A 14,828-nucleotide genomic window follows, 5' to 3' on the forward strand; every position below is an offset into this window, starting at 1 on the left:
TCCCACATGCCACAGAACAACTAAGCCCATGCACCACAACTACTGAGCCTGCACTCTAGAGCCGGCGATCCACAGCTACTGAGCCCGTGTGCCACAACTACTGAGCCTGCACTCTAGATCCTGCGAGCCACAACTACTGAGCCCATGTTCCACAACTACTGAAGCCCACGCACCGAGAGCCCGTGCTCTGCAACAAGAGAAGCCACTGCAAAGAGAAGCCCGCACACCGCAACGAAGAGTAGCCCCTGCTCGCTGCAACTAGAGAAAGCCCATGCGCAGTAACGAGGACCCAATGCAGCCATAAATAAATAAATAAATAAATTTTAAAAAAGAAAAGAAAAAAATGATGGTTCAAAAAAATAAAATTGAGTCTTCTCAACCATAATTCTAAAAGAGTCATGTACCACAATGTTCATTGCAGCTCTATTTACAATAACCAGGACATGGAAGCAACCTAAGTGTCCATCGACAGATGAATGGATAAAGAAGATGTAGCACATGTATACAATGGAATATTACTCAGCCATAAAAAGAAACGAAATTGAGTTATTCATAGTGCGGTGGATGGATCTAGTCTGTCATACAGAGTGAAGTAAGTCAGAAAGAGAAAAAGAAATACCGTATGCTAACACATATATATGGAATCTAAAAAAAAAAGAAAAGACAAAAGAAAATGGGCAGAAGAACCTAGGGGCAAGACGGGAATAAAGATGCAGACCTACTAGAGAATGGACTTGAGGACACAGGGAGGGGGAAGGGTAAGTTGTGACAAAGTGAGAGAGTGACATGGACATATATACACCACCAAATGTAAAATAGATAGCTAGCGGGAAGCAGCCGCATAGCACAGGGAGATCAGCTCGGTGCTTTGTGACCACCTAGAGGGGTGGGATAGGGAGGGTGGGAGGGAGGGAGACGCAAGAGGGAAGAGATATGGGAACATATGTATATGTATAGCTGACTCACTTTGTTATAAAGCAGAAACTAACACACCATTGCAAAGCAATTATACTCCAATAAAGATGTCAAAAAAAATTTTTTTTTGAGTCTTCTCTCTTTTTCCCTTGGTCAGGCTAGCTAAAACTTTGTTAGTTTTGTTGATCTTATCAAAGAACCAACTTTTAGTTTCATTGATTTTCTCTATTGTTTTTCAGAGTCTCTTTCATTGATTTCTGCTCTAGTCTTTAAATTTCATCTCTCTGATTGCCTTGAGTTTAGTTCGCTCTTCTTTTTCTAGTTTCTTAAGATGGAAGATTTGGTTATTGATTTGAGATCCCTCTTCTTCCTCCTCCTCTGCCACTTCTTCTCCTTCTTCTCCATCTTTGTCTTTTCCTTCTTCTTCTCCTTTTTCTCCTCCTCCTTCTTCTTCTCCCCCTCCCCCCTTCTGTTTCTTCCTCTTCTTTTTGTTACATAAGTTAACCCATTTATTACGGGTTAGCCATGTTTCAAATGGTGGAGCTTCTAGTGTTTTTTTAATTCCTTCAGTCTTCTGATGATGAACTTTACTGTGATGGTAGAAGTGGTGTTGTAGGTCCAGGCACCACCAGCTACTACTTTCACGTAGGAATTGGAGTGCCAAATCCTCACAGTTCATCTCTTTAGCTTGCTTTTGCCATAGAAAAGCAAGTGAACTTAGAATGCAGGATGATTTCAATTTTTTTTCACCAATTTCCCAAGGTAGGAACCATAAGGGTATTGTGTTTACTGATGATTTTGTCCTTCTTGGTGGATTTAGCCATGTTGCTGCAAACTGAGCCCAGAGAGCTTTTCTTCTTTTTTTAATATAGGCATTTTACAGCTATACATTGCCCTCTAAGCACTGCTTTAGTTTCATCCCATAAATTTTGATATGCTGTACTCTTCTTTGATTTCATCTCAAAACATCTTCTAATTTTCCCTGCAATTTCTTCTTTGATCCATTCATTATTTAAGAGTGTATTGTTTAATTTTCCTATATTTGTGAATTTACCACATTTCCTTCTGTTAATATATTTCCATAATGGTCAGAAAACATACTTTGTATGATTTTAATCCTTTTATATTGAGTCTTGTTTTATGGATTAGCATATGGCCCATCCTAGAGAATGTTCCACTTGTGCTGAGATAAATGTGTACTCTGCTGCTGTTGGATGTCATGTTTTTATTTTTTAATCAAGTTTAAAGTACAGAGGTGCCTGGAATCAAGCACACTTTCATCTCCTTTACCTTATCCATGGTCAAATTGGGAGAAGAATAATTTCAATCATTTGTTACCAGATATATATATATATATATATATATAGATAGATAGATAGATAGATAGATATACATAGGTATAGACTATTTTTGTAGCATGGGGACATATCATGTGACTTTGAGAATAAGGCTGTATGAAATCATAGCACCATGGATCTAAGGTTTCCCACTCTCACTTTATGATACAAATATCATGGCAAATCCTAGAAAATTAGAAGACTGGATTCTATGATTCCAAAGGTCCCCTCTAATGTTAAAATGGTAGGCAAATACTTAACTTCTCCAACTCTCACTCTGATCATCGTTATTGACCAAGAACATAAGATGCTATCTTAAGGTTCTTGTGAAAATTAAATGATGACTTTTTTCATAAAAAAAGAAATGACATGAAAATGACTTAGTAGAGTGTTTGGTACATAATAATCATTATGTTAGTTGTTTTTAGATACAGATGCTATTTAGATACAGAATGTTAGTTAGGTTTTAGATATAGAACTGCTATTGCCACCAATAAAGAATGGTTTATCAGCTATTTTTCTTCCCTCAAGTAAAACATACAGGGAATACTTTGTACTGCTTTAAGGTTTTTGAAACTCTGGCCTGATCTTGTTTCCTTGCTCTAAATGAAGGGAACAGAATACCTTATTTCTGGGCAGCAAAGAGGGTTTTTTTAAACAATTCTATGAAATTTATTCTAGGGTACCTAAAAACGTTGGACCACTTGGTGAGGATGCTATAGGGAAAATAAGCATCTGATGGACATGGGCATGTCAGACTAGATAACATTTTACATCCTTCCAACCTCGAGTCTGCTGAGACAGACAATAGAGGTTATGAAAATGAGTATTAGCATGAAGTCATCTTGTGAATCTGATCAGACTAATGAAAAAGGACACACTAATCAATTTGTTTCTTGGAACTATATTAAGGTTTTTAGCCTTCCATATTCAGTTTACTAAATCATTTCTGACAGTGTGTTATGGTAAGGTAGTCATAGGAAAGAGTTAATTCATTTCTACCCAAAAGCAATATACTACCTCTCAAATGTAGAATAAGGACTACAATATGTTGCTAAACTGATATCCATGCATCAATGGAAACAGGCCCTAGGAACTTAAAGTTTCATTTCCTCCCCAACATCTTGACAACATTCCCTGCTCCTAGAACCTTCATTCAAATATGTGGGGAGGATGGGACAGGCACCCTGTAAATTTACTCTTACTTAAGAGTTGAGAATTTGTAACTAAAGATAATGTCCTGAATTAATGTCTTGCTTCTTGTGCCCCCCAATTCAGTTTGACCTTTTACCCCAAAGGCTTCTTAAATTTATATAATTCTCAGGCATAAAATCTGGAGAACTTCTTAAAGGATTTAAATAATATCAGGAGGTATAATTCTTGTAGCACCAATAAATGCTGAAAAATAAATATCTAAAGTCTAAATTATGAAAAAGAAATCTTTATAACATCATATTGCCCCACAAAATATCATTAAGCTTCCTGGGATTGGTTATAGTCTAAAATTCACACAGCCTCATAAAACCGTTCTCTAAAATGAAGACCCAAGAGGACAGGGAAGTTTTTTTTTTTCTTTCCTTATTTCTCCCCAAACCTTCAACGATGTCTAGGATAGAGTGAGTGCTCAATGGGTATTTGTTGTATTCATTGAATGAGTTCCCTCCTTTAACACACAAACATTTATCTACAGTTACAAAGTATTTTAAATGCCTGCAAAATGTCCTGTATGCTTTATTTATTAATTACCTGATGATATCTTGACTTGAGAGAAAATATGTTTATCTGTTGGTTCTCTGAGAGCAAATTTATAGACTTAAAGTGGGGAATTGCCAAATAAGAAATTATAGTAAAACTTTTTTCAAGCCAGCAATTCATTGTATTTTCTTTTAATGAATGCTATTTCCCTTAAAACTTGTAAGTTATAGCCATGCACTAGTTTTTACCAAAGGTAGTGCTGCTGTGTTACATTGATGTTTCAATAGGGTTACCAGATAAAATACAAATAATTGCACAATAATTGGTACAAAAATATAAATATCACATGGGGCATACGTGTACAAAAAAATTATGGTCTATCTGAAGTTCAAATTTAACTGGACCTCCTGTATTTTTTTCCTGCTAAATCTGACACCCGTAGCTCAAAGTAAATATCAGTGCTCTCATCTTAAACTGTTGTCATAATCAAATACAAGTTGCTTAATAAATAAATCCATAACAGACTGTCTTATCATTATCTTTTCTCAGGAAAATAAACAAACTAAGGAAGAAAATGGCTTCCCAAGTGACAGCAGTGGTGTGACTCTCCACGGGGCCTCTCCTTTGTAGTTCCCTGAGGTCAGCAGTGGCTCCGTGGGGCAGTGCTACACCAGGGCCCAGAGTCCTACCCCCTGTGATGAATGAATCCGATTTCACGTTACAGGCCCTTCCTTATCGGTATGCTTTTTCGGATGGACCTAGAGACTGTCATACAGAGTGAAGTAAGTCAGAAAGAGAAAAACAAATATCATATATTAACGCATATATGTGGAATCTAGAAAAATGGTACAGATGAACCAGTTTGCAAGGTGGAAATAGACACAGATGTAGAGAACAAACGTATGGACACCAAGGGGGGACAGTGGGGGCGGGTAGTGGGATGAATTGGGAGACTGAGATTGACATATATACACTAATACGTATAACACAGATAACTAATAAGAACCTGCTGTGTAAAAATAAATAAATCAAATAAAATTTTAAAAAAAAGACAAAAAACCAACAGAAGTTTCTTCCTGCTTTTGGAGGAGCAGTGCTGGCCACATGAAAATGCTAGAATTCAGCAACAAAGAAATTCTCTTCTCTAAAGACTTTTCTTCCCTTAGCTTAACCTCACACAGAGGTTAACCCTCAGAGCTGCACACCTTTGACTCTTGACCTTTGCTTTCACAAGTATAAAAATGTGCCTTCAATATTTTGCTAAAATTTCCACATCCTTTAAACAAGAGGCAGTCAGAGCCTCCACGTGGTGACTCCTGTCCTCAGCACACTTCTTTCCCTTGCCCTGGCCTCCTTCCTCCAAACTGCCACCAAACGAGCATTGAACACTGTATGTACAGAACTCTGGACACCCGGGCTCTGTAGGTCCCAGTGTGCTACCTTTACAGCTTGACAGAGCAGCATGCTTTTCTTTTCTTTTTTTTGGCCGAGGCACGTGGCTTGTGGATCTTAGTTCCCTGACCAGGGATCGAACCTGGGCCCTCAGCAGTGAGAGTGTGGAGTCCCAACATCTGGACTGCCAGGATATTTCCGACAGAGCAGTATTCTAAGCTAATCATCCTTGGGTCAATAATTCAAGGCCCCTGAGCCTCAGTTTTCTCATCTATAAAATGGGGCTATGAATATCATGTGGCTCATAGAATCACATGAAATACTGGGCCAAGGAACATAGTAAATGCTAAGTAAACATCACTATTACTCATATAAGAAGAATGTATTTAGGAATATGCAAATATCCATAGAAATTTGCTTTTTAACAAGTATGCTCTCCTTTAATGTAACAAGAATTTTCAATAAGTTTTAATGGTAACTAGAAATGGCTTAATAAAGTCAATACATATAAGTGGTATTAGAATAATACGGAACTTTAAATTTCATTGCTTGGTAGAACACTAAGCAGTTGGCTTCCCAACACTTACAGGGAAATTACCAGAACTGTACGGTGTCCTCATCTCCATTGCTCTAGTGCAGAGGAAGGAACATAGCCTGTCAGAATGTCGGATGTGAGAAATTGCACTGCGGGGCAAGGTGTGGGCAATCCAGAGTTGGCTCTGCCCAGCAGGTGAAGCACTGCTGTCATCACGCAGCCCTCACCTGGGCTGGGGTCTGAGGGAGAAAGGCATGCTGTGAACAATTTCATACTCTTCTTCAAGCACCTGCACTTCTTCAGATGAGGGGAGAGTGCACTTCTGCGTGCCTCCACCGTGGTGCTGACCATCAGCTCAACCTGAATGTACCACAGGCCACTGAGGAAATGCCTCTCTACACTGTGGGGTGGCTGCCTTTCATCAGTCCTCAGAAAGAAGGTGAAAGAGTTCTTGTTAGGAATAACATTGTTGCGTTTTTTCTCCATTTCTCTCTCTCTCTCCAAGGGAGAAGAAGCTGAGTTAAGAACAGAAATCAGAATCTGGAATCTGCTCACCCAAAGAATAATGGATCTATTCTGCTCAAAAAATGCCTTGATTGTTGATGTGTTTACTTCAGCTCCTTCTCTGAAATTTGAGGATAAAGCAAAATTGGGAGCAAGTAGTCTGTGTGTGTGTGTGCGCGTGTGTGTGCGTAAGTGTGCACACATGTGTGCAGACAGAGAGCTCCTTTCTCTAAGGGTTCAAGATGCCCCTGTAATGAGCCTGCCCACCCACCTGATGCATCAAAACTCATTACTTTCCCCCAAAGCTACATTTAAGCCACCTTTAAAGTGGATAGCAGGACACCTGGGGCTCACTTAGTTCATTATCCTGGGCCTTTGTTTGCTCATCTATAAAGTGAAGACACTGGATTAGACACAGTCTCAGACCTTTCCAGATCCAAAACACTCTCTTGTGATGTTACTGAAACAGGACAGTAGATTAGAATTTACTCACAAGCAAAGCAAAGCCAACACTGTGTGTGTGTGTGTGTGTGTGTGCATCACGTGTGCATGTGTAAATGTCTTATTAACTCAAAGGACTTACTAAGCATTCATGAAATTTTCCTTTGCCTCTTTCAAAAGTGGGAACCATCAGATCAGAAATAAATGAAAAAGAAATGAAGGAAACGATAGCAAAGATCAATAAAACTAAAGGCTGGTTCTTTGAGAAGATAAACAAAATTGGTAAACCATTAGCCAGACTCATCGAGAAAAAAAGGGAGAAGACTCAAATCAATAGAATTAGAAATGAAAAAGGAGAAGTAACAACTGACACTGCAGAAATACAAAAGATCATGAGAGATTACTACAAGCAACTCTATGCCAATAAATGGACAACCTGGAAGAAATGGACAAATTCTTAGAAATGCACAACCTGCCAAGACTGAATCAGGAAGAAATAGAAAATATGAACAGACCAATCACAAGCACTGAAATTGAAACTGTGATAAAAAATCTTCCAACAAACAAAAGCCCAGGACCAGATGGCTTCACAGGCGAATTCTATCAAACATTTAGAAAAGAGCTCACACTCATCCTTCTCAAACTCTTCCAAACAATATAAGAGGAAGGAACACTCCCAAACTCATTCTACGAGGCCACCATCACCTTGATACCAAAACCAGGCAAGGATGTCACAAAGAAAGAAAACTACAGGCCAATATCACTGATGAACATAGATGCAAAAATCCTCAACAAAATACTAGCAAACAGAATCCAACAGCACATTAAAAGGATCATACACCATGATCAAGTGGGGTTTAGTCCAGGAATGCAAGGATTCTTCAATATATGCAAATCAATCAACGTGATACACCATATTAACAAGTTGAAGGAGAAAAACCATATGATCATCTCAATAGATGCAGAGAAAGCTTTCGACAAAATTCAACACCCATTTATGATAAAAACCCTGAAGAAAGTAGGCATAGAGGGAACTTTCCTCAACATAATAAAGGCCATATATGACAAACCCACAGCCAGCATCGTCCTCAATGGTGAAAAACTGAAACCATTTCCACTAAGATCAGGAACAAGACGAGGCTGCCCACTCTCACCACTCTTATTCAACATAGTGTTGGAAGTTTTAGCCACAGCAATCAGAGAAGAAAAGGAAATAAAAGGAATCCAAATTGGAAAAGAAGAAGTAAAGCTGTCACTGTTTGCAGATGACATGATACTATACATAGAGAATCCTAAAGATGCTACCAGAAAACTACTAGAGCTAATCAATGAATTTGGTAAGTAGCAGGATACAAAATTAATGCACAGAAATCTCTGGCATTCCTATATACTAATGATGAAAAATCTGAAAGTGAAATCAGGAAACACTCCCATTTACCATTGCAACAAAAAGAATAAAATATCTAGGAATAAACCTACCTAAGGAGACAAAAGACCTGTATGCAGAAAATTATAAGACACTGATGAAAGAAATTAAAGATGATACAAATAGATGGAGAGATGTACCATGTTCTTGGATTGGAAGAATCAACATTGTGAAAATGGCTCTACTACCCAAAGCAATCTACAGATTCAATGCAATCCCTATCAAACTACAACTGGCATTTTTCACAGAACTAGAACAAAAAATTTCACAATTTGTATGGAAACACAAAAGACCCCGAATAGCCAAAGCAATCTTGAGAACGAAAAATGGAGCTGGAGGAATCAGGCTCCCTGACTTCAGACTATACTACAAAGCTACAGTAATCAAGACAGTGTGGTACTGGCACAAAAACAGAAAGATAGATCAATGGAACAGGATAGAAAGCCCAGAGATAAACCCACGCACATATGGTCAACTTATCTTTGATAAAGGAGGCAGGAATGTACAGTGGAGAAAGGACAGTCTCTTCAATAAGTGGTGCTGGGAAAACTGGATAGGGACATGTAAAAGTATGAGATTAGATCACTCCCTAACAACATACACAAAAATAAGCTCAAAATGGATTAAAGACCTAAATGTAAGGCCAGACACTATCAAACTCCTAGAGGAAAACAGGCAGAACACTCTATGACATAAATCACAGCAAGATCCTTTTTGACCCACCTCCTAGAGAAATGGAAATAAAAACAAAGATAAACAAATGGGACCTAATGAAACTTCAAAGCTTTTGCACAGCAAAGGAAACCATAAACAAGACCAAAAGACAACCCTCAGAATGTGAGAAAATATTTGCAAATGAAGCAACTGACAAAGGATTAATTTCCAAAATTTATAAGCAGCTCATGCAGCTCAATAACAAAAAAACAAACAACCCAATCCAAAAATGGGCAGAAGACCTAAATAGACATTTCTCCACAGAAGATATACAGACAGCCAACAAACACATGAGAGGATGCTCAACATCTTTACTCATTAGAGAAATGCAAATCAAAACTACAATGAGATATCATCTCACACCAGTCAGAATGGCCATCCATCAAAAAATCTAGAAACAATAAATGCTGGAGAGGGTGTGGAGAAAAGGGAACACTCTTGCGCTGCTGGTGGGAATGTGAATTGGTACAGCCACTATGGAGAACAGTATGGAGGTTCCTTAAAAAACTACAAATAGAACTACCATATGACCCAGCAATCCCACTACTGGGCATATACCCTGAGAAAACCATAATTCAAAAAGAGTCATGTACCAAAATGTTCATAGCAGCCCTATTTACAATAGCCCGGAGATGGAAACAACCTAAGTGTCCATCATCGGATGAATGGATAAAGAAGATGTGGCACATATATACAATGGAATATTACTCAGCCATAAAAAGAAACGAAATTGAGCTATTTGTAATGAGGTGGATGGACCTAGAGTCTGTCATACAGAGTGAAGTAAGTCAGAAAGAGAAAGACAAATACTGTATGCTGACACATATATATGGAATTTAAGAAAAAAAATGTCATGAAGAACATAGGGGTAAGACAGGAATAAAGACACAGACCTACTAGAGAATGGACTTGAGGATATGGGGAGGGGGAAGGGTAAGCTGTGACAAAGCGAAAGAGTGGCATGGACATATATACACTACCAAACGTAAGGTAGATAGCTAGTGGGAAGCAGCCGCATAGCATAGGGAGATCAGCTGGGTGCTTTGTGACCACCTGGAGGGGTGGGATAGGGAGGGTGGGAGGGAGACGCAAAAGGGAGGGGATATGGGAACATATGTATACGTATAACTGATTAAAAAAAAGTGGGAACCAGATTCGATGCAGTTTAGTACAATGGCTGTGGTAGTGGGTTTTAACTCCCATTCTTTGGGAAAGGTAAATGTCAATGTGTAGCACAGATAGTGGAGGCTAGAAACTACTGAGGTGCTGAATAACTTCAGAAAAAATCTGGTGCTTTTTCCAGGTGATTTTCCACGCAATAAGATAGAAGGGCAGTGGATATTTGCAAGCCATTTTTTTTGGCTCCACGCTCTTTCTCCATTATGAGTGAGGGCTTGGGATTTGATCAGAGAAGCTGAGGTTCACAGCTCCGCACTGCCATTTATGAAGTATTATTTAAAACCTGGGGCATTAGTGTGTGCAGTCCTTTCTGTGTAAGAATAATAAACATAACAGCAGCCACCATGCATCAAGTACTTAGTTATGTTCTAGGCTGGATTCTAGGTAAATGTTGTACCAAATGTTCTTTAATCTTCCCACGTGTTGGTGAGAAAGGACCTATTACCATCATCCCTATTCGGACTTCATCCCAGTGAGAAAGGTTCTATCACCCATCCCTACAGAGGAGTTGGGTAATTTGTCCAGGGCCTTAGTAGTAAGGGAAGAATCCAGGATTTGTACAATTCTGACCGTGAAGAACATGTTCTCGACTATTCCTGGTTTCTGCCACTGGTCTCCATTTGGTCGCCAACAAGTGACAGTTTCCTGGCTCTGTGGCCTCATTTGTATTCTTGTCTGCCTTCTCTTGTGGCCAAAAACACATCTGCAAAGGAATTCATTGGCCACAGAACTGAATTTCTCTGTGCAAAATCTAAGTGGGCCACTCCAGAAACATGGGAGTGCCCAGCGCTTTGCGAGCATCCTTCTTTGATGGGGCCAGCCCAGGTGTGGCAGGCATACACATGTCGTGCTATTCAGAGAACACATTCCCCTTGGTCTCCCCAGAATTGTGGCAAGGGTCCAACTGCAATTCCAAGATTTCCCGTGAAACATTCAGGCACCCAAACTAGGCCAATGACTCTTTCTCAGGTTTCTCTTGCTCCCAGATGAATCTTAATGTTCTCTGAGTGTATAAGAAGAGCAAATACTCCCTAAGTTCTGATAAAGGAATAGAACCTTTCCTTTTCCTTCTCTCAGGAATAACTGGCATGGTTGAACTAAGGTAGGGGCCATGTGACAGCCCAGATGGCAAAACACAGTGTTTTGTGACCTGTGGGAAGATTCTAGCTGATAGCTTCCCCCAGGATTCTAACTCACTTTGCCTTTTGGACAGGCTACAGGGTGCATGCAGATTATAGAAAATTTAGAGCTTAGCACTAGTGGCATAAATGACATTTCTCAAACCCCCTCTCCATCCAGGACTCGCTGGCTCTGGGTCTCCAGCATCTCCCTGCCCTCGCCACCTGGGAGGGAGCAGCTGCGGAGAAGGGCAAGTGTGCCAGGCACAGGGGAAAGCACCCATTCACAGCGCTGCCCAGGGTCCAGATGCAGCAAGTGGAATACCGAGACATCCCTGAAGCCCTTGCAAGACAATCTGTGCACTTGCATTCTGAAGGGAAGAAAAGCAAACAGTTCAAGGCCACTTCCTTGAACATTTATCGACAGAATTGTAACCCCACTAGGGATGTTTCCTAGGCTGCTGACTTGTTGCAGGCAAGGAGCCACATCTGAGGAGACAAAGGGCAGTTTCTTTGCTTCCCGCTAGTCCAGGGGTGATCTGGTTCTGAGCACATCTGGAGGGTCACTGTCAGCACCACTGACCACCTATAAGGTTTGGATCATCTCGGGTTTGCAAGGTGCTCTGTGGCCACTCTGTAGGGACCTACATCTAGGTTTAGTGAGCCCTTCCAGACCATTATAGATCATGGTAGATCTGATTCCCCTCTCTGGGCTCCTGTTGATTTAAGTAGACCTTTTAGAGCCTGGCATAGAGCCTATGATTGATGGAATTCATGTATCATTTGCCTTTGTTGCTCTGCCCTGATTGAGCCACGTCCTCAGTCACTGAGCTCCCGTGAGACTCAACATTGGAGCAGAATGTCCTACACAGCTCTCTTCCAGGTGCGGAGCCTTCTAGAGGCTGTGTCTGAGTCGTACAGCCCATAGGCCAACACACTCAGAAGTGATGGAAGGCCGAGTATTGCTAATATCTGTAATAATATCCATGCACCAAAGAAAATCCAGTTTCTGTGGAAGGTTGTATTAGTCCATATCCCAGGATGAAGCAGGGTGGGGGCCTGGGGGAGAGGGGTGTCACCCTCTGTCAGTGGTGGGTGACAGGCAAGCTCAGAACTCAGGGCAGGGTGTGGTTTAAAACCTTGAAAAAAAATGAACTGGATAACCATTCAAATTGGATGGCTTAGTTATATAGCTTCCCGAGGCAGGAAATAAGACTCAACTATGTCTTCCAGCTGCATGATTCTATGAACAAATCAACACAGAAGACAATTCTGTCTACTTTCTAATCTCAAGTAACACTTAAAAACACTTCAGTAAGTACATTTTACAAAGGTATTTCCTTCCTGTTCCATATTCAGTTTTTTTTCTTTCTTTCTTTCTTTTGTCTGATCTTTGCTACCAGTGTTAAAGATGATAGCTGCTCTTTTTCAGGAGGAACTTAAGTAAATTCTTTTAAATCTTAGTATCTATTTTTCTTGGTTCTAATCTTTTCTTCTTTGCCATGTCTGGATGTTTCCGTTCTTTCCCTTATACCGAGTCTTCAAATGCCTCCAGGAGACCAGCAATAACAAAGATAACAATAACTATTTTATGCCCCAAGCTGTGGCTTTCTTAACCTCCGCCTGTATTTCTGGCTTTCATTTGATTTCAAAGAGCATTTCACTACTTAATAGATCAGTCACATCTCGCCTGTCCCTCCATCTCTCTTGGTTTTCTCTTGAGAGCTGGCTTTGCTTAGCATTCTTGGAGAAAGCTTAGTCTGCCTCATCAGATGGGTGAATGGCTCTCACAGTTTGGAGGCCCTGAGGATGGACAGATGGGAGGAAGTAATTTCCGTTACTCAGATTAGATTGAACCACATGAAACTGCCAATACTGGACCACTTTTTGACCTATAAACATAACTTCATAAGTTTAAACTAATATAGGAGTTTCGGGCTCATATTGATTTAGTGAATCAGTTTTCCTATAAATTCTATTCAGGCAGAGAGAATTAGATGGTCTTACTCACTGAAGGCTACCTTCATGCTGAATTCCACATTTTTCTGAAGATGATAATAGCTAGCATTTATTGGACAATCCTGCATCTTCTCATGTGATCCTTACATCAATTCAGTGAGGTAGGATATATGACTCCCATTTTACAGATCTGAACACTGAGGCTCAGAGAGGCTGAGTGAAGGCAGGTCTGCCTCACTCTACCCCCATGCACTTTTCCCTCTACCACACAGCCTCATCTTTGCATTAACCTCTCTTTTTTTTTTTGGCCGTGCCTCACGGCTTGTGGGATTTCAGTTCCCTGACCAGGGATTGAACCCAGGCCCGGCAGTGAAACCACCGAGTCCTAACCATAGGACCATCAGAATTCCCCAACCTCTCACCTTTTTAAAGCTCTTCCTGATATTATTCCTTTTGAAGTGGTTTTGCCTAAAACAAATATGGGCAAGTTATCCACCACCTGATCTTCACTGGGCTGTAATTGTCCAAGATATGATGGTGATGCCTCCCTGTTGATAAGGAAACTGTAGGAACAGTGCCACTTATTTACCAGTCTCTGGTCCCTGATTTCCTCAAGTATTGATAGAAATACTTTGGCATTATAATTTTTTGAAGTTGTAGGCAGGTGACCGATTTGTATGTGTTACAAACACACTGGGAACCCAGAGCATGAATGTACCATGCTTATAGATGCCATCAAATAAAATCTAAGAAATTAAATTAATCTGACACATACTTAGTGAAGTACCTAATCATATTATGTTTCATGGTAATTAGGCACAAATGGAATGCATTCCATGTAAATAATTGTAATTGGTTTGACTGTGCATAGATTTTTAGGTTTTTATTTTCTGATCACATTGAGCTTTGTAAGATCTATAAAGGGTGTCAGCGTGGACCTGTGTACCCAGATTCCATGTGTCGTCACCACCTCCACCACCATCGTCATCAGGTGCACAGACCAGTACAGGTGTGGGTCTTGCACCCCTTCCCTCAATAGTTAGGATTTCCTTGTCCCCGCCTTCCCCAACCCTAGCCTAGGACAATTGCTTCTTGGGTTGTAGGAATGCCCCTTGTACCTCTCCTCCTGCTGCGCTTCTCCCAGACTCACACCCTGAAGGGTTCCTTCAGCAGCTGCTAGAGCTGTACTTTTCTGTCTCCTTGGATGTCCTGGATGCTGAAGGCTTGAAGTGACTAATCTCTGGGCTTCACTGTTGTGGATGAGAGTGAGGCTGGGTTTAATGTGAAAGAGGATGAGACAGATGCGGGAAGGGGAAAGAAAGTTTCAGGCCTGGGCTGCTGACTGAGTGTGGGATTTCCATGTTGCCAGTGACCCTGTTCATATTGGTTGAAACCAAGGGGAATTTATTGGATCCCATAACTGAAATATCAGGGGTAGATTCCAGTGCTGAGGAATATCTTTTTTTTTTTTTTTTTTTTTTTCGGTACGTGGGCCTCTCACTGCTGTGGCCTCTCCCATTGCAGAGCACAGGCTCTGGACACGCAGGCCCAGAGGCCACGGCTCACGAGCCCAGCTGCTCCGTGGCACGCGGGATCCTCCCGGACCGGGGAAC

The 14,828-nt window shown here is 40.7% G+C and overlaps 1 protein-coding gene across 2 annotated transcripts in view; it reads right to left on the bottom strand.

The window, feature by feature from the left end:
• Nucleotides 1-14,828, bottom strand: part of SASH1 (SAM and SH3 domain containing 1) — a 266,274-nt gene that overhangs the window by 230,239 nt on the left and 21,207 nt on the right. The window contains exon 1 of one of the 2 annotated variants that reach the window (XM_060114657.1): nucleotides 5,927-5,975. The exons of the other annotated variant lie outside the window; for it this stretch is intronic. Coding sequence (XP_059970640.1) covers nucleotides 5,927-5,965 — 39 coding nt within the window. The 5' untranslated portion in view covers nucleotides 5,966-5,975. Of the gene's footprint in view, nucleotides 1-5,926; nucleotides 5,976-14,828 lie in introns of those variants that run through there. 2 annotated transcript variants of the gene reach the window in all.

Source organism: Mesoplodon densirostris, chromosome 12, assembly GCF_025265405.1.
Source record: "Mesoplodon densirostris isolate mMesDen1 chromosome 12, mMesDen1 primary haplotype, whole genome shotgun sequence".
NCBI classification, from domain to species: domain Eukaryota; kingdom Metazoa; phylum Chordata; class Mammalia; order Artiodactyla; family Ziphiidae; genus Mesoplodon; species Mesoplodon densirostris.